Source organism: Arvicanthis niloticus, chromosome X (genome assembly GCF_011762505.2).
Source record: "Arvicanthis niloticus isolate mArvNil1 chromosome X, mArvNil1.pat.X, whole genome shotgun sequence".
In the NCBI taxonomy this organism is placed as follows: Eukaryota; Metazoa; Chordata; class Mammalia; order Rodentia; family Muridae; genus Arvicanthis; species Arvicanthis niloticus.
Window position 1 is genome coordinate 12,034,404 of NC_047679.1, and position 18,851 is coordinate 12,053,254.

The following is an 18,851-nucleotide window of genomic DNA, read 5'->3' on the forward strand; positions in this document are numbered from 1 at the left end:
CTATCTCCACTAAACCACTGTCTTTTTGTCTTGTCCCAGGGAGCCTTTGCCTACATAGTCAATTACTTCATGTATGTCCTCTGGGCTCTCCTGTTTGCTTTCCTTGCTGTATCTCTTGTCAAGGCATTTGCACCTTATGCCTGTGGTTCTGGAATCCCTGAGGTGAGTACAGTATAAACCAGTTGGGGTCTTTTTTGTTGTTGTTGCCAAGATTTGTGTATTCTTGCATATAGTATAGCTTGGTTAGTGGTAAGCAGGGTCTGAGGGTATTTACAGTCCATCTAAATTTTCCTTTAAGTCTCCTGTCAGCCTGGGCCACAGAATTGGGGTTGGAAGAGGAAAGATGGGGGGGGGGGTCAGTATCAAATCCCATACCTACCTATTTGGGCCTTAGATTGTTTTACTCAAGAAACTAGAAGTTTACTTCGTGTCTGCTGTCTGATGAAGTCAGAGTTCTTTGGCAAATACTCCAGGCTGTATCTGCTCCTCGGGCTGTTTCTTGAACATTGAACTTATCCTCCGAATATTTTATAACCAGAGGAAGTAGTTCATCTCAGCTGCTCCTGCTTCTTCATCTATACACTTTCTGCCTTCCAGTGGACTTTTCCTGCGGCCACACAGCTCTTTACTCTTCCTCAAATCTCTGGAAGTTTTGTGAGGGCCGTAGATTTTAATTGTTTAGCCTTGTTTGTTTACGTAGTCTGGTTCAAATCTCTCTGTGTTTGGCCTGCAGATCAAAACTATCCTGAGTGGTTTCATTATTAGGGGCTATCTGGGTAAGTGGACCCTTGTCATCAAAACGATCACTTTGGTGCTGGCGGTGTCATCTGGCTTGAGCCTGGGCAAAGAGGGCCCCCTAGTGCATGTGGCTTGCTGCTGTGGGAACATCCTGTGCCACTGCTTCAATAAGTACAGGAAGAATGAAGCCAAGCGCAGAGAGGTAAGGACATGCGACCTTAATAGCACCACCTAGCACTACCCCTCAGGAGCAAAAGTACTGTGCTCTCAGAGATAAGAAGTTGGGGATTTCACTTGGGTAAATTCAGGTGGCTTTTGGTTCAGCAAGTTCAGTTCCAGGAGTCTGTCTTCTAGGCATCTTAGCATGTGTATATCCATAGGTGTCTAGGGATACTCAATACAAACCTATTGATATTGTACAAGTCTAAAATTAGCAAAAGATCATCAAATAGGAGCTTGATAAAAACTGTGTTCTGCTCATATCATAGGAAACTATGCAACCATTTAAAAGAGTGAGATAGCCCTAAGTATATTGACATGGACTGCTGACAACAGACAGCAGAAACTAAAGCTAGTTTGTGAGATACTTTGAGTAATTTTTAAAAATGTATTTCTATGCACTTATGAATAACATATCTAGGGCTGGGGTGATATCTTAGTCAATAAAGTACTTACCTTGCAAACATGGGGGCCTAGAACCCATTTTTAAAAAAATATTTTTATTTTATGTATATGAGTACACACTATAGCTGTCTTCAGACACACACTAGAAGATGGCATCAGATCCCATTACAGATGGTTGTGAGCCATCATGTGGTTGCTTGGAACTGAACTCAGGACCTCTGGAAGAGCAGTCAGTGCTCTCAACCTCTGAACCATCTCTCCAGCCCCTAGAACCCATTTTTAAAAAAAAGTGGTACATACTTCTAATCCCAGCCTTGGGGGTGGGGGGCAGAGATAGATACAACTCTGGGGCTCATTGGTCAGCCAGTTTTATCTGCTTGGCAGGTATCAGACCAATGAGAGACACTTTCTCAGAAAAAAACAAGTGGATGGTGCCTGATGCAGATTGACTTCTGACCTCCCCTTGCACATACATGTGCCTGCACCCACATGTGCATACCTGCATGCATGAAGGTGACCATCCACAAAGCCCTAACATATACCTGGAAATGAGTTTATTCTAAACTGTGAAAAGCATGTAGTTATGGTACATGGGAAAATGGGGCAGAAGGGAAGGAAAGTGAGGACTTGAACTGTTTATTGTATTTATATGTGCTAATTCTTTTTTAAAAAAATTACAGAAAATGGTAGACTTTGAGGAACTTGCTGCAGATAGAAGAGTAAATAGAAAGAGCACATTCCAAATGGCAGTTTTCATCGTTTCTTGCTACTAAATGCCACACCTGATTTAGTTCCTCCCTGTGTTAGACCTCTTTCTGCCTGCCTCTTGCTTTGTTCAGCTCAGCTAAACTGTTTTCATTGTAGCATCTCTGTGCCTGTGCCTAAATCAGCCAGGTGTTAGTATGTACTATTTCTGAGGAGGAAGAATATTCTGAAAAATTGTCCCAAGTCATTGGTTACTTTTATCTGGTAATAATTAAGGACTAAGGAAGCAGTGGTTCTTGCTTTATTTTCCTTGAAGGGTCCAAAAAAAAAAAAAATCACGGATGAAATAGGTCAAGACCAAAATCATTTCATTAAAAAAGACCTCTTGTAAAACTGAAACCCAGCGATTTCTCCTGAAGAGGGGGAAACCACGAAAAAATTGACCACAGACAGGCTCTGGAAACTGAAATGCTAGAGGTTTTAAGTGTGGACCATTAAGTAGGGAAGTTTCTGGAACAGTCAGAAAGGAGAGTAAGGCAACCAGGAGTAGTAGAGGGAGTGTGAGGAGATTGTCACATGGCAGAGGGACACAGAAGCTATGTGGAATTAAACAAGCTATTAAACAAGTGAAATCCCGAAAAGAACACCGTTCTAAGGGACACAAATGGTGTTGGTTGTTGCTGCCTTACAGGGATGGAGTTGAGCTTGAAACTAGATTCCTTATAAAACCTAAACGGCTTTTCTGAAACTTGCCAGACATGGTCTCTTCTGAACATCTGGATCTTCAGTCTATTTTTTGAAACACAGCTATATCTCTAATGGTTTTTTTTTTTTTCCTATGGTGCTGGGGTCTGAACCCAAGGCCTTGTGAAAGTTATCTTATCTTGTGGTTCTCAATAGTAGTACAACCTGTTCATGAGCAGCAGTCTTATCACAGTGAGCAGACTGGTGGAAATAAAGCAGATCTATCTGAGTTGGAGGGGCTGCACAGATTCCATTCGCTAATATAAAACTCAAGAGTCCTGTTCCTCCCGCCCTGCTCCTGTTTCATCCTAAATGGATCCAGGAAAATCTCCTTTTACAAGTTGCGTTTTGGCGTCCCTGTCCTTCTCAAACGACAGTCCTTTGAGCTTCGACTTTTCAAAGCTCTCACTTTTTTGAAGGTTAGCACCAGAGCTTCCCCTCCTCGCCCTCCTTAATTTTCCCTAGATACTCTGCTAGTCCTGGAGAAACCAGGACTGGAAAGCCAGAAAACTGCCTATTTTGTCAAGAAATTTTTTTTCTTTTTCTATCTTTTTTTATTATCAAATCATAATTTTTTACTTTTTAACACAGGGGTTATAAACACAAAAATGCAGGATGTGGGGAAGGGGATGACTCAGGAGCATAGGTGTCCAGGGGAAGTACAGATATCTTTCAGAACATGGTATCAGCTGGGTAAAGGTTCAGGAGTCAGGTCACTATGACTCCGCCTATGATTCACTTGTCTCAAGAAATATTTTATTCTACGAAATTCTTAATTTTGCTCAATTTTATCTTTAACATATGCTTTGAAATCATCTCTCTCCACAGCTACTAGTATTGAAGGAAATGACTTGTTCCTATTAATTCTAGTCTGTTTACATCACTAGTGTGTACATCACTAGTGCGAGTCCTGCACATTTCCTGTGCCTACACTTCCACACACAGGGCAATCCTCTCAACACCACTTGCTGTCCCCGCCCCACCCCTTTTGTCTAACTTTCCTGCCGATGCTTTATTCCCTTTGCTTTCCTTGCAACCTGTCTTCTCCGCCTTCAAAGATCTAGTTGTCTCCCTGTTTGTGTTTCTATAGGCCACTGAGACTGGAATAGGCTATATAGGCAATTCTAAACTGTAACTGCTTTTATGTCATTAAGCCTTCTGTAATATCTCATTAAAATTTTTCCTAAACTGGCCTCTGGAGAAAGCCCACAAGGCCTCAGCCCTACACAAAGACCTACACACAACTCAGGACTACTGAGAAGTGGGAGAAATAGTTTTCCCCAAGGCCGAGCACAGCAATTGCTTATTCAGTATCAAGCGGTCAGCTCTGAAAGCATACATACAATAACATTATACAGACTGAGCAGGTTCCACTTAGAAATGTCTATGTATATAGAGAGAAATATGTGTGTGTAATAAGAATTAGTAACAAGAAAAAGCCATACATTTGAAGGAGAACAAGGAGGAATATATGGGAGTTTTTGGAGAGAAGAAAAGGGCAGGGGAAATGATATGATTATAATCTCAAAGATAAACCAAACAGTGTGCTAGTGAAACAGCATAGCAAAGTACTTTATCTTGGTCTCCAAACTCAAGTTCAGTTACTGAGCAAGGAAGGTCATCAACAGGGCCTCAGTTTAGAATTAAACACATGCCTCAATCACAGAGTAATGACCATTTGTTCTTGTTTAAACACATGAACTGTGTATATAAGTCAACTTCTAGCACACAGTATTTGCCCTCCAAGTGCATATCACTTTTTATGGTATAGATCACGTAAATTTTGTATTTTTGCTCCTTTTAAGACTTTTTAATTAAAATATAAGAACATCCTTTCCCTTCTCCTTTACTCTCTCCACCCTCTTCTATCAGCTCCATGCATTCCTTCCCAAAGTGATGGTATCTTCTTTGATTACTGTTCACACACACATTTCAGTATAACCTGTTGAATCCAATTAGTGTTGCTTATGTGAAAGTGGTTAGCTGTGTAGGTCTTTTTTTTTTTTTTTTTTTTTTTTTTTTAATTCTTTGTGGTATTACCATTGCTTGAAAACCGTGATTGAATGTAAGGAAGCCATCTTATTCCATTGCTGGTCTTTTATTTTGGATTGTAGGTCTTATCCGCTGCAGCAGCTGCTGGTGTATCTGTAGCCTTTGGGGCCCCTATTGGTGGAGTGTTATTCAGCCTGGAAGAGGTAATGACGTCTGTCTGTAGAGCATGCATATGCCTTTATATTAGAAATCTTGGCTGGTATCTATATATGTTGCAGTCCTTGGGTATTTTGCCCAAGTTGATTCTTTGGCATGTAACCAGAAAATTCTGGAAAGTTTTCAATCTTGACTATAATGTCAGCAGCCCCAGCATTTCATTTGAAACTGTTTTGGCATACTGATTAAGTTTGCTTTCTCACCTTCTGTCTTGTAGGTCAGCTACTATTTTCCCCTCAAAACACTCTGGCGTTCATTCTTCGCTGCTCTGGTGGCAGCATTCACACTCCGCTCCATCAATCCATTCGGGAACAGCCGCTTAGTTCTGTTTTACGTGGAGTTCCACACCCCATGGCATCTTTTTGAGCTTGTGCCATTCATTGTGCTAGGCATATTTGGTGGCCTTTGGGGAGCTCTGTTTATCCGCACAAACATTGCCTGGTGTCGGAAGCGTAAAACCACACAGCTGGGCAAGTATCCTGTAGTCGAGGTACTCATTGTGACAGCCATCACTGCCATCTTGGCTTTCCCCAACGAATATACCCGGATGAGCACAAGTGAGCTCATCTCCGAGCTGTTCAATGACTGCGGTCTTCTGGACTCCTCCAAGCTCTGTGACTATGAGAACCGCTTCAACACAAGCAAAGGTGGTGAGCTGCCTGACAGACCTGCTGGCGTCGGAGTCTACAGTGCCATGTGGCAGCTGGCTTTGACACTCATACTGAAAATAGTTATTACTATATTCACCTTTGGCATGAAGGTGAGAAATTCTGTTGGTGAATTCTGTGTGACTGTCCTGTATGGATGTGGCCTTCACAGGGCAACACCAAAGTATCCTACAATCCTGATAGCACATGTGGTATCAGAGTTCCCCAGAAGCCCTTTTATCTCCAAATGCTCTCATGACTTTGTGGACAATGATAACTGTCTCAGCTCACTGATACCTTTATTTAGGTCAAATGCAAACCTCACCAATGAGTTTTTAAAAGAAACATTTTTTTTCCCTTTTCTATGTAAAAACATTTTCCCCACTAAAAGGGCAGTGGGGTGTTCATGCTACATCATTTTCTACAATGTCTGACTACCACAGTTAGTCCTTATAGGATACATGGTAGAGTTAATTAAAGAAGCTTGATTTTTAGCCTGAACTCCATGAGGTTACCAGTATTCTACCATCCTGAACACATTTTAGTTTTTAGCAACTTCATAAAGTTCAACCCAACATGGCTAAGTGAAGTTTTTACAGTTAATAGCAGTAGGATCCACTTCACATGTTGATGTAAAGTATTTAAACTATCAACATCACATAACACTGACCCGTGATCTGGCTTTGCGGCAACAGTTCTAGCCACCAAGGCTGTAGATTTCATTTCTCAAACCCACATGGTAAAAGGCAAGAACTAACTTCTGAAAGTTAGCTTCTGACCTCCACACAGACATACCACACACACACACACTCACACACTCACACACCACAAGAAATGTAGAAACCAATCTAAGCACATTCTTACATGGAAAAGCTACAGTAATTGATCTTGTACATGCAGAGAAGTATAGTTATCTCAGGGTTAGGTCTCGTGCTCTATAGCAAAGTAAAGTAACGATACCTATAATTGATTGCATATTTCAGAAACGGAGAGAGGATTTGAATGTTCCTAAGACAAAGACATAATAAATGTTCAAGTGATAGATACGGTATTGATTCTGATTTGATCATTCCATGTTGTATACATGTATCCAATTATTATACAGTACTTAAGAAATATGTACAATCATTATGTCTTACTTCCAAGCAGGTCTTTATCTTTAATATTTGTTATAATATCTGTGTTTCAGAGGAAATGAAAATAGAAAATCAGTTAAAGCATTTGCTTCCTCCATCCTCGGTTTTTCTTCTTTGTTTCCTCTCTTCAGCACCCTGTTACCAAACCCCCCTATCTTCCCCGTGGAAGGGTATTTGAGTCAGGGATAGGAAAACACCCAAAAAGTTTCTGGGTGCTTCTTGGGTTAATTTCAACATTGTTGTTTCACTGTTTTATTTAAAGGGGGTCTGTAGCTCCTCAGACATCACCATGTTCAGTTTCATTCCAATGTCACATACACACCAAGAACCATAAGGTGTTCTGATTGTGTTTACATCATTTCCTTCCTTTCATAGTGATAACTCCTAGAAGCCAAGAAACAAAACAGGAAGGTGGATGAATGGTCCCTGTTTGGGTTAAGCATGCAGCTATAGCGACTATCTCATTTTAAAATTTAGTTTCATTTTCTGTTGTGTTGTTAGAGGTTAGACAGAATAAAAACTTGTCCTGTGCCATCTTTTTGGTGTGGGTGATGGGTTAAGATGCAATATATAAGTGTCATTATAAATATTCTATGAAAATACCAGTGTTACTATTCACTAACTCTTCACTTTGGGTAAATGACTTAACCTCTCTAAGCCTTAGGGTCTGTCATTGGGGAATAGTAATGTCTAATTCCTGGGGTTATTATAGAACATCTATAAAATCTTATATGTAGACCATCCTGCATAGAATACAATAGTCATCAAAGAGTAGATTGTTGCTGATAAAACTTCAGAACTGGGGAAATGTCTGCATATCTGAGAAATTCCATCTATTTTCCTTTTTCTTTGGGAAAGGCCTAATTTCTGCCTCCAGTTCTGTGTTGGTCTGGAGAGTTCAGGCTCTTGCCTGATGGACCCCGAATCAGGGTAAGCTTCTTCGAAGTCATCCTTGCCTGCACGTCCCAGAGAACCTCTAGTCCCTGTAGTGTCATTCAAGTCTTTGCAGCCACTTGGTAGCATAGTGCATAGTTAAAGTGTCGTTGGCCTGTTTGCTTCGCAGAGGGTCAGTCCTCTACCCTACCATATACCAAGAACTGCGTCATTTCTCGCTAACCACCTTGTGCTTTCTCTTTGCAGATTCCTTCTGGTCTCTTTATCCCCAGCATGGCTGTTGGTGCTATAGCTGGCCGTCTTTTAGGAGTAGGAATGGAGCAACTGGCTTATTACCACCACGACTGGGGCATCTTCAATAGCTGGTGTAGTCAGGGAGCTGATTGCATCACGCCTGGCCTTTATGCCATGGTTGGGGCTGCTGCCTGCTTAGGTGAGTAGTGTTTGCTTCAAAGAAGTCACTCTGCCAGTGACAATCGAATGAAGACTACTGGGAAACACCGTGGACTGCAGAGTGGGTTTTTTTTTTTTTTTTTTTTTTTTTTTTTTTTTTTTTTTTGTCATGATTATCCATTTCTTGGTTTACTATTTCTCAAATATTTTAACAAAGGTAATTTTAATGTCTTTCATAGGGGAAGTCATCAGAAATCTGGACAGAGATAGCTGCATAAGAATGTGTATCACAGTATTTATAAAAACAAAAATTAGGCACATGTGGCACATGCTTGTAGTCAGCCCTTGGAGGGCTGAGCCAGGAGGAATCTCAAGATCCATGCCTGCCTAACCTACATAGTAAGACCGTGTCTGTACACCAAACCAACCCCCATGCTCACCAGTGAAACCCAACTTAAATTTGAACATTAAGGAACATATAAAATACATTATGCTCCATCCATATATTACATTATACAGCCCTTAAACACGATTCTCTTCTCTTTAACATATATTTGTGTGTGATGCTAAGGATTGAAGCCAAGCTATACTTGCTAGGCAAGCTCTCTGCCATTGAGTATATTATCTTCTAAGACTTCTTTTCATTTTTTTTTTATTTTAAGATAGCATCTCATTAAGTTCTTCCGGCACGCACACGTGACCCTTTTTGCCTCCACCACTTAAGTAACTAGAATTGTGGACCTGTGCCACAGGCTGCTGATATATTTAGCATCTTCAGTGTGATGTTGAGTTTTCTTTCCTGCATTTCTTTTACGGCGGGAACGGGGAAGCCTGTGCCTTGGAGGTTAAACTTAGTTTATCAGACTCGACACCAAGTAACTTTTACAGTGGAGCTTTCTTGTTGACCCAACCTTTTAAATTTTTTTGTTAATATAATTTTAAATTGATAATGATGTTGAATATACCAAACATACAATAGGAGAAAAAAGTATGGTAAGGAACTAAACATAATATAAGCTCACATATGTAAAAATATGTACTTTTACATTTGAAAAAACTTTTTTACTCTGCTTATATATAGAAATACACGGGTTTGTATTGGAAAAATACTTGAAAATTTTGTTCTGCTTGTTGGCAGCTAAATTTTTATAATGAGCATGTACAATTAGAAAAAAAGCAATGAGGTTTTTTTTTTTTTTTTTTTTATCCTAGAAGGCTGCTTCTACTTTTTTGAGAAGTCGGAGTCACCTCTACTGGAGGGTGTTGCTTTAATGCAATCTGGAATCTGTACAGCTGTTGCTGAGATGATGTCCTAGCATCTATTCTAGTGGTTTTCTGAACAGGACCTACAATATACAATAGGCCTACAATCTTAAATGACTCCTATGTCTGTTTTCTTTGTAGGTGGGGTGACTCGGATGACTGTTTCTCTTGTTGTCATAATGTTTGAACTGACTGGTGGCCTGGAATATATTGTGCCTCTGATGGCTGCAGCCATGACAAGCAAGTGGGTGGCAGATGCTCTTGGGCGAGAGGGCATTTATGATGCCCACATCCGTCTCAATGGATACCCGTTTCTTGAAGCCAAAGAAGAATTTGCTCATAAGACTCTGGCAATGGATGTGATGAAGCCCCGGAGAAATGATCCCTTGCTGACTGTCCTTACTCAGGACAGTATGACTGTAGAAGATGTAGAGACCATAATCAGTGAAACCACCTACAGTGGCTTTCCGGTGGTAGTGTCCCGAGAGTCGCAAAGACTTGTGGGCTTTGTTCTTCGAAGAGATCTCATTATTTCAATTGGTAAGGATTTCAGAAAAGGGATAAAGGAACTTGATAATTGGACATGAAATCAGGGAGACAGAGGGGAGAGAGGGAGGGAGGGAGGGAGGGAGGGGTCGGTCGGTCCAGTTAAGGGACAGAATGGAGAACTAGCACTTCAACTTTCAACTTTTCATTTTCTTCTCTTCACACAGAAAATGCTCGGAAGAAACAGGACGGGGTTGTGAGCACTTCCGTCATTTATTTCACGGAGCACTCGCCTCCAATGCCTCCGTACGCCCCACCTACCCTGAAGCTTCGGAACATCCTGGATCTCAGCCCCTTCACTGTGACAGACCTTACGCCAATGGAGATCGTAGTGGATATCTTCCGCAAGCTGGGACTGCGCCAGTGCCTGGTTACACACAATGGGTGAGCACCCTTGAATAAAGGTAGATTGGAATGTGGGAGAAACTGAATAGAGAGGTAAAGGGGAGAAACCCCAAATTAAACCAAGGTTTCTAAGCCTTTTTGAAGCCTCAAGAAGGAGGTAGGTATGATTAATGGCCTTCAGGGAAGAGAATGTGTTTGAGGGGTGCAAACTATTGCATATTATCAGTCACTCAGATTCTCTACCAAGAAAGGAACTGTGCTCTTGTGCACAGGCATCACTGAAATTGTAATGGTGTCTGAGCTGTTCAGTGGTCCCTCTAGCCCTTGAGAAATGTCTTCCAAGGTCACCACTAGAAACCTAAAACTGTAGCTAGTACTAACCTTCATATATAATGTGTTTTTATTGTATATTCACACACCTATGAGAAAGCTTAATTTTTTTTAATGTTACTCAAAGGCTTCATAAGTTTGGTAATGCTCAATAACAAGATGCCCATACAATCAGAAGTGTAATCCAATACCCAACCTAGATATATCAACTATCTTTGACTGGTGGAGGCATGTGAACATCTGCCTCCATGTCCCCCCATCTCTCTCTCGTCACCTAGCTCCTCCTCTCCATCTTCTTCTCCTCTCCTTACTCCTCCTCTCTGTACTCCTCCCACCTTAGCTCATCCTACATATCACCCTTCCTGTTAAAATAAAACTTTTCTCTTAAAATACAATTAGAGGATAACTATACAAGAAAGCTTAATTTTTAAGTCAGACAGTAAAAACAGTAAATATAAGGTAGAACAATTATAACAATGCACTGTCATAAAAATTTTAGGAATGTGAAGTTCCCCTTCCTCTTAAAATAACTTATTGTATTGTACTGTGGTTTCAGACTATGGTTGACTTTGAGTAACCAAAGCCATGGTTAGTTACAGGAGACTGTTGACTAGGATGGTGGCACATATCTATAATCCCAGCACTTGGGTAGTAGAAGCAGGAGAATCTGTTAGTTGTTCAAGGCTACCCTCAGCTATGTAGTAAATGTAGGCCAGCCTGATCTACATGAGACTCTGTCTCCAAAAGAAGAGTTTTGTACTTGATACTTAAAATCCCTTTGTTATTTTTAAGGACAAAAAAATCTAAGTTTTAGTGGGCCTGATGCTTTAGCCAATGGCCGCTGATTAAATAGATGGTAGTGGTAGGGTGTAAATCACAAGTCTTTGAACTTCCAAGCCGAAGGCTCTTTTCTTCCTCTAATACATGCTTTCTAGCAAAGAAACTATGCTATTATTATTGGAAAAAGGTACAGGCTGAGGAGAGTATTGGAAAGTTTTCTTATTTTTAACATTTTATGTTAACTTCGTATAAGTTATAAGACCTTCTATAAGAACTTCTGCTTCTAAACTTTGGAAATGTCATAGAAAAAAATCTTACAAGAGCTAAGTCAGAAGAATTTCTGATAGGTGTATATTCAGTATTTACCGAAACCCTAACCTCATGTAAGAAGATACTCTGTGAGATTCTGGGAAGACATGAGAGTGAATAAACTTTTCTCTGTCCTTGAGTACTGTGCATGGTTACAGGGAAAGCAGGAGCACACAAATGATCATAGGGCAAAAGCAAAAAGAATAAGGGCCATAGATGAGCCTGCACAGAGCATGCCATTGCTGGGGGCAGGGCAGGGTGTCAGCTGGCTCATAGGACCAGGGATGTTTGGGGTTGGGGGAGCATTTGAACAGGGCTGTAGCAAGTAGGTACCATTCATAGGTTTAGAGAGTAATATTTAAGTCAGAGGAAAATGTGGGCCCTGAGACCTAGATGTAGACGTCAGTGTATTAAGGGACAGGTGCATTGCTCCATTAGTCTGGGGTAAATATACATCCTACTGTTAGCTCCTTGTTCTCCAAGAACAGATAGTATGGACAAAAAAAAACTTGAGAAGGATTAAGGAGGACAAGCACTACCTTTAGTTAAGGACACTATTTTCATTGTACATTTATGGTTTTCTTTTATGTGTTTGTCTTCCAGGCGTTTACTTGGAATCATTACCAAAAAGGATGTCTTAAAACATATAGCACAGATGGCAAACCAAGACCCTGATTCCATTCTCTTCAACTAGAATCATCGGGTTGTTTTGGATATAAAACAAGGACATTGCGGACCATGGATATATTTTATTAACTGGGTACCCAAAACACATTTCCCATATTTGGATGGTGAAGTCATATTAGTGTGTTGTCTGTTTCCTACAAGTTAATCAGTTGCACTACATAATTTCTGGAAAATAATCTCTTCAGGAGAAAATACAGTTAGGCTTCTGTGATACTGCGTTAGGAAGGGTTCACGAAAGAGTAAGCAAGATGGCTATGGTTGTATTATGTTTGTTCTTTCAAATAGTTTTTTTTTTTTTAATTTAAAATTAATCGTTAGCCAATATGCAATCACTGAAAACTATGCAAGAAAAGTTCCAACTATTCTGACAAATAGCCTGCAGGAAACTCATGGTAAAAACCATGTGTTGGAGGGAGACTCTAACTGTCATTGATGGGAGATGAAGTGTGAACTAAGGGGCTTTGCCTTTCAAGCCACAGAAAGGAAAGCCAGAAGGAAACAGCAATGGCATTTTCTAGACTGTGAAGTTTTACTTAAATTCTTACTCCTGTTACAGTATTTAGCGTTATTAGTTTGTTCCGTTTACCTTCTCATCAGAAGACAGTGCTGCTTCGGTTAATCTCCTCCAAGTGAAGCAGAGGGGTTGACCTTGTGGGCCTGCTTGTCTTGGTCTTTTGAAGTGCACAAAGTTAAGTTACAGAGCTTTCTCCTTGGCCGAAGAAAGGCTAATTTTCCAAATGGCAATGCTAACTAGTAGACAAGAACTTTGTTAGAAATCTGTTAGTAGCTAGGAATCATTTATTCCAGTTTTCTTGATAACTTCTGAGCAAAAGTCGGTGGCTAGGAATACCACGGTTTTGTGAAGCCCTAACCCATTCTCTTACCCAGATGTCACCTCCATGGATGATGGTGCTTCAGGCATCTGGAATAAGAACAGTATCTGGAACTGAGTCTAGGCTGAATACTGGTAAAGTAGGGAAGGTTCAGAGCTACCTTAGCATCCTAGTGCATTTCTTTGAAAAGACCACCAGTACTAAAGTAACTGGATGCCTGTGCTCCTCCCGGTGTGGAGTGTGCACAACAGGCCATTGTTCCTGTGAGCAGGAAGCAAGCTTGAGCTACTTACATGTATGGAAGGAACTGGAACGGGATAGGCAACTGCAATTACCTTGAGGTGCCATCCTTGGAAATCTAACGAAAGTAAAGAGCATCCTAAAACCTAGGTATAGGGATGAGGCCTGATGACAACAAAGGTGCTTGTACCCAGTTAAAACAAAAAAAGGTGCCTGTCTCAATTTCCTACCACATTTGTGGCAGTTAAAAAAAAATCACATTATAGAAACAACTGGTGGAATTCACGAGCCACCACCAGCATTCCAACCACTCTTTCATTTTCTATCATTTTATCCATGCGCAATCACTCTCCCTCCATTCTGTTTGCCTCTCTTCTCAGCACCAAATCCTCTTTAGGATGGAGCAGTCTTCTTAGTTTTATCATTCCTAATAACAACGAAACATACCTATTAGGGTTAGTTAAATTGTAAGCCAAGGCCCAGCAGTCTCCTGGCACTTGGACTAGAAGTGACACAGCCTTTTTGTTTGCCATGTGGTCCCATTGCTACTGCCATGCCTCTTTTTCCCTCTCCAGTGCCCATGGTAGTGAGACTATGTGGTTGGGTGACAGTTCAGCCTTGTTTATCTTACAAGTCTGTTCCTACTATTCCCTATTGTCCTTCTAGTCCAGGACCAGCAGCCCTTGGCACATTCCCATGGGTAACCCACTCCTCCCAAGCAACTCAGTGTACCTCATTTTAAAAGTTGTTGATCCCCAAGTCAAGGACATTTTTTTTAAAACCCCCATTTTTTATCGTTCCCAAATCAGAAAGTCCTTTATTATCCAGGGCTGAGTAGCCAAGACATATTTTGATTTTTATCTTTACTATATTAAGGTAGCCACCAGAGTTTCTCCTTTTAAGTATATTCCTCTGGCATTTTAATGAAAAAGAACGCTTAGGGGTACATGGTATTATCACCATGGCTCTGTGACTTTATGTCTTTTTCCTTCCATGCCACTGCATGACCACCTAGTGTATTATGTGGGGATCAAAATTCTTGTCTGTGTATTTCGAGTTCAGTCAGTACCTTTCTTTGGTGATCCTGCCTCACTAAGGTTTGCAAAGCCGGAAATGTTAGTTTGTCTGGTATTAAATAGCAAGGGAAAGTTTGGTCCTATCTCAGAGAGCAGCGGTGGCATGGAGAGTATTTTGTTTGCTTTTGTGTCTCTTCTAGTTCTTTTTTTTTTTTTTCATTGTACTCAGACGAGCCAGTGTTAAGGTGCTAATTCAGAGAATAAATCTAAGAAATCAGATAACACTGTGCGAATGGATACTTTCTAGATGCTAAGCACCAATGGGGTCCTCCAGATAAATTTGACAATATCCCTTTGATACCTCACTCCTTAGAAATATCATTCATTAACCTTAGTTTCTCAGGAATCCTTGTAGCTTGTATGCTAGAAATAGCTGTAGTGTATGGTGTCCATTGTCTGTCTGTTCCTATGGTTTAGCTCAAAGGTTGAGGAGTTCTGCCTGGAGTACTCTCCAAGATTGCTAGCCTGGCACCTGGACACACAGTGGCTCTTGTCTTGAGGTAAAAGGGAACTCTTTCCTGTCATTGCCATTCCATTCCATCAGTTAGGTATTCATAAAATCAAAAGAACAAAAAACAAAGCCAATAGAGGGAAGTCCGTCCGGCAGTGGGCCTCGAATGACTACATACCTCAAGGGTAAAATACTGGAGAAGTTAAGCTTTTCAAAGAAATTGAGACAAGTTTATTTTGGTACTGGAAAAGGAAATAGCCTGATGTGAGGAAAGTGTTTACAGAAGAATGCCAATAAATGCCTCAAGAGTGTGAATTTTCCAAGGCACTATATCTGGAGGGAGTCTAGCTGTGAGGGCTAGATTTATGGATCTTTTAACAGTCTTAACTGCTAGAGTTTATATCTTTACACCTTCAATGGAAAGAGCTTAATGAAGCTGAGAGAGATTGCATAGTGAGCTCAATTGGAGATTAACAGAGGACTGGCGATGTGAAATAATCGCTAATAGAGATCATTTATACTTGGATATTTGCTTAGAAACAGCCGATTTGGAACAACCCTCCTCTCTCTGGTGCCAGTGTCCTGGCTCAGCCCAGCTTCAGAGGAGAGCTGACGTAGTCCACAGAACAGAGAGCGCCTCTGGTGGGTTAGCTGAAATTGATGATACTTTGAATTGGCCATCTGGCAGAGCAAACAATTAATTTGCTGGTTTAACTGCAAAGTAGGCCAATTGTTTTGGCACTAAAGTCCAAGCTGAAAGTCTTTGCAGGAAGAGCTGATGCCTTTGAATGCATGGGCTCAACATTACTGTTCTAAAACCTTAATGTTTGCAACCACCTCTGGGGTTGTCTGGATGGTACCTGATGGTATGAAGAAAGCCATCCCGTTCCCCAGTCCAGTCCATACATCTTAGCATAAGGTAGGCAGAAGGGCTTAGCCACCCACATGCCCCAAAAGGAGAGGGAAGCAAATCATGTCCAGGATCCCCAAAGGAACTAGAGCCTCAAAGCTCTATTTGACTTAATGGCAGTCTAGCTTTATGGAGACAGTCAACCCTTGAGGAGTGTCTAGATGGTAAACGTTTGACCATTTTTGTTTTAAGCTCTCCCTACTTTGTCCTTATTCTATATAAGCTGTTTTCTCCCATTGCAGCTCAGGAGCTGTGCAGGGTTGGAGAGGAATGGGCACAGCAGAGCTGGACGGTTGCTGGGCTTTGCTTCGCATTCAGCCATTTGTTCTAAGGAGAGAAGCTCTTGGGAAACTGTGTACTCGCAGTTTCAAGCTACTCCCCATACATATGCTGGCCACGTTCTCTTTCCTAAGCGTCTGCATCTGGGCAGAGTTATAAAGAGATAAAGGGAAGAAAAGGAGATTTTCCCATGATGTTGGTAGGATTTTGCCAAATCCTCCAAGAAGGATGTGATATATGGACCTTCCTTCCTTTTTTCATTTCCCTCTTTTCTTCCCCCCCCACCCCCACCCCCTATGGGGCCTATCAGGTTACCCTGTCCAGCCCAACCTTACAGTCAAAACTTCCTACCTCTAAGTTGCTACCAAAGGGTCTTTGGTCTGTGTGTGCACACTTGTCAAATGAATGCCCTGACTAATGTTTGGCCTTTGGAGGAGAAACTGTGTGATGGTACATATAGGCAAAAAGGCAATCTGCCTCTGCCTCTTCCTTTGCTCCTCCTACCATGCACATCCTACCTTCAACTCTCTTCCCATTTTTATGACCATGTTGTTTGAATATGGACTGTGGCAGGTAGAGACGAGATGAGCCCTGAGAATAGAGAATGGAAACTCCTCAGCTAATGAGAGGCCATTGGCAGTTTGCTCAGTCCACAATAGGGGCCAAAGCCAGAAATATACTTACTGGGATGGGAGTGCTGAGGGCTTTAGCTGTATTTTATATTAGTTCAAATGCGCTGGATTAAGTGGTAGTTTAGGATATAATGAGAAAAAATGCCATTTAGTGAAATGGAGAAGAAAACAGAACCTGTGATTTTTTTTTTTTTTTTAATCAAAGTGGTAGTGTTCAGCCTTGCCATCAAGTAGAGGGTACCTCAAATATATGGTCCTTGTCCCTCACTCTCTTTCTTACCTTCCATTTTTTTTTTCTTCTCCATTGTCCTGCCTTTTTAGTGCTCAGCTTTTTATATATAAGTATTTACTTTTTTTAAACTATATATTTGGTCCTTTGGGACTGTGTGATGATTATATTGTACTCCATTCAAGATAAAACTATATGTTTAATATTGTATTCTCTAAAATTGTCTTTTGAAGCTATGCTGCTATCCAGGTACAGGCCAGAAAGGAATTGGGCCTGACAGCGTCTTGGTCATGTCACCAGAGGGTGACTCTGATGTCCGTGATGATGACTCTTATTGATTTGACCAAGGCCAGCCTCCTGTTTATACCTCTGCCCATTCATTTCTGGCCATGGGAAATATACCAGCTATTGGGTGAGCCATTGAAGCCAGGAGGATCAGAAGGGCCAGGGTCCAGCCCATGGACACCATGTGAATTTCTCTGTAGGAAGCTCATTCGGAGAGCTGGCTTCAGTCGCAGTAGCCAAAGAAAATCTGTCTGACCGGACGTTTGAATTCCTAAGAGTTGGTCAAAGTTCAGCTGAAGCTTACGCATAGATATCTGTAGTGACTTGGCATCCAGACATGAGCTTCAGCCAAAGTGAATACAGTCTGAGTTTCCACAGGAAGCTTAGTGCTGAGCTGTTCAGACCAGTCATTTATCAGAGGGTTGCCAATCTTTCAGCCACGCTTTCGTAGCTTTATCCTCACCTGCTCATAGACACAGCCCGATCCAAAGCTGTGGCTTACTGCTCACTTTGCTCTGCTCCCTGGTCACGTATAGTGACATAGTGTAAAAAGGAAAAAAAAAAAAAGATTGGGGAGTTAGGTGACCTGGTTTGTATTCCCTATGCTTCTACTAACTAGCCTCAAGATCTTAACCGCTCTGTGCCTCAGTGTTCCCATCTGCAAAATGGGGATAGTGTAAATTGCCCTACCTACCTCACAGGGTTGTTGTGAGGATAAACTGAGACAATGAATGGAAAGCACTTTGACGAGTAAGTGCTATGCAAATTGTTAAGAAATGGAAACAATCTTGTTCAAGGCAACGGAATGGACATTAGCAGAAGGGTTAATGGGATCGTCCAGCCCTTTCTCTGTGTGGCTTAAACCTTGGTTGCCATTGCTTTATACATTTTCACTTAGCACAGATTTGTAATTCTGCATGCAATAAAGCACAGCCTTAGCCAACTTGATTCTCGTCTGGTTCTGAAGACCTTGAACTTTTCAAGTGTTCATCTTTGATCATCAAAAACACAAGGACAGCGTGCGGGCCTTGGGGACTAGTTTTAAAAGCAACTGAGGGGCTGCAGAGATGACTCAGTGGTTTAGAGCACGTGTTGCTCTTGCAGAGGGCCCAAGTTCAATTCCCAGCAGCCACATGATGGCTCCCAGACATCTGCAACTCCAGTCTCAGGGGATCTGAGGATCTCTTCTGGCCTCCACAGCCACCAGGCACACACGTGGTGCACATACATACTTGCAGGCAAAAAATTTAAAAACAAAATCTAAAATATTAGTAAAGCAACTTAAATCCATCATCAAGCTCACTTCTTTAAAAATGTTTGTGAAATACCAATCATTACACTTACTAGATTCGGTGCCCCACCCCCCACCCCCAACACACACCCCTGACTCTGATCCTGGGGATGGAATCTTAAGGCCTTGCATATTCTTAGCAAAATTTCTATTGCCGAGCTGTCTCCCCAGCTGCAGTAGTGATTTTTCCCTGTAAGGAGACAATGAAGGACACCTGGTATTTCTGAGGCGTTGCAGACACTGGCTACTCTATGTATTATGTCTTCTTCCATGCTC

General features: G+C 41.4%; 1 protein-coding gene across 2 annotated transcripts in view; it reads left to right on the forward strand.

The window, feature by feature from the left end:
* Clcn5 (chloride voltage-gated channel 5) overlaps positions 1-18,232 on the forward strand; it is a 161,378-nt gene extending 143,146 nt beyond the window's left edge. For both annotated transcript variants that reach the window (XM_034485351.2, XM_034485353.2), the window contains 8 exons: positions 40-162; positions 734-940; positions 4,926-5,006; positions 5,237-5,779; positions 7,943-8,129; positions 9,494-9,892; positions 10,066-10,282; positions 12,266-18,232. In XM_034485351.2, coding sequence (XP_034341242.1) covers positions 40-162; positions 734-940; positions 4,926-5,006; positions 5,237-5,779; positions 7,943-8,129; positions 9,494-9,892; positions 10,066-10,282; positions 12,266-12,356 — 1,848 coding nt within the window. In that variant the 3' untranslated portion in view covers positions 12,357-18,232. The remainder of the gene's footprint in view (positions 1-39; positions 163-733; positions 941-4,925; positions 5,007-5,236; positions 5,780-7,942; positions 8,130-9,493; positions 9,893-10,065; positions 10,283-12,265) is intronic.
* The last annotated feature ends 619 nt before the right edge of the window (positions 18,233-18,851 follow it).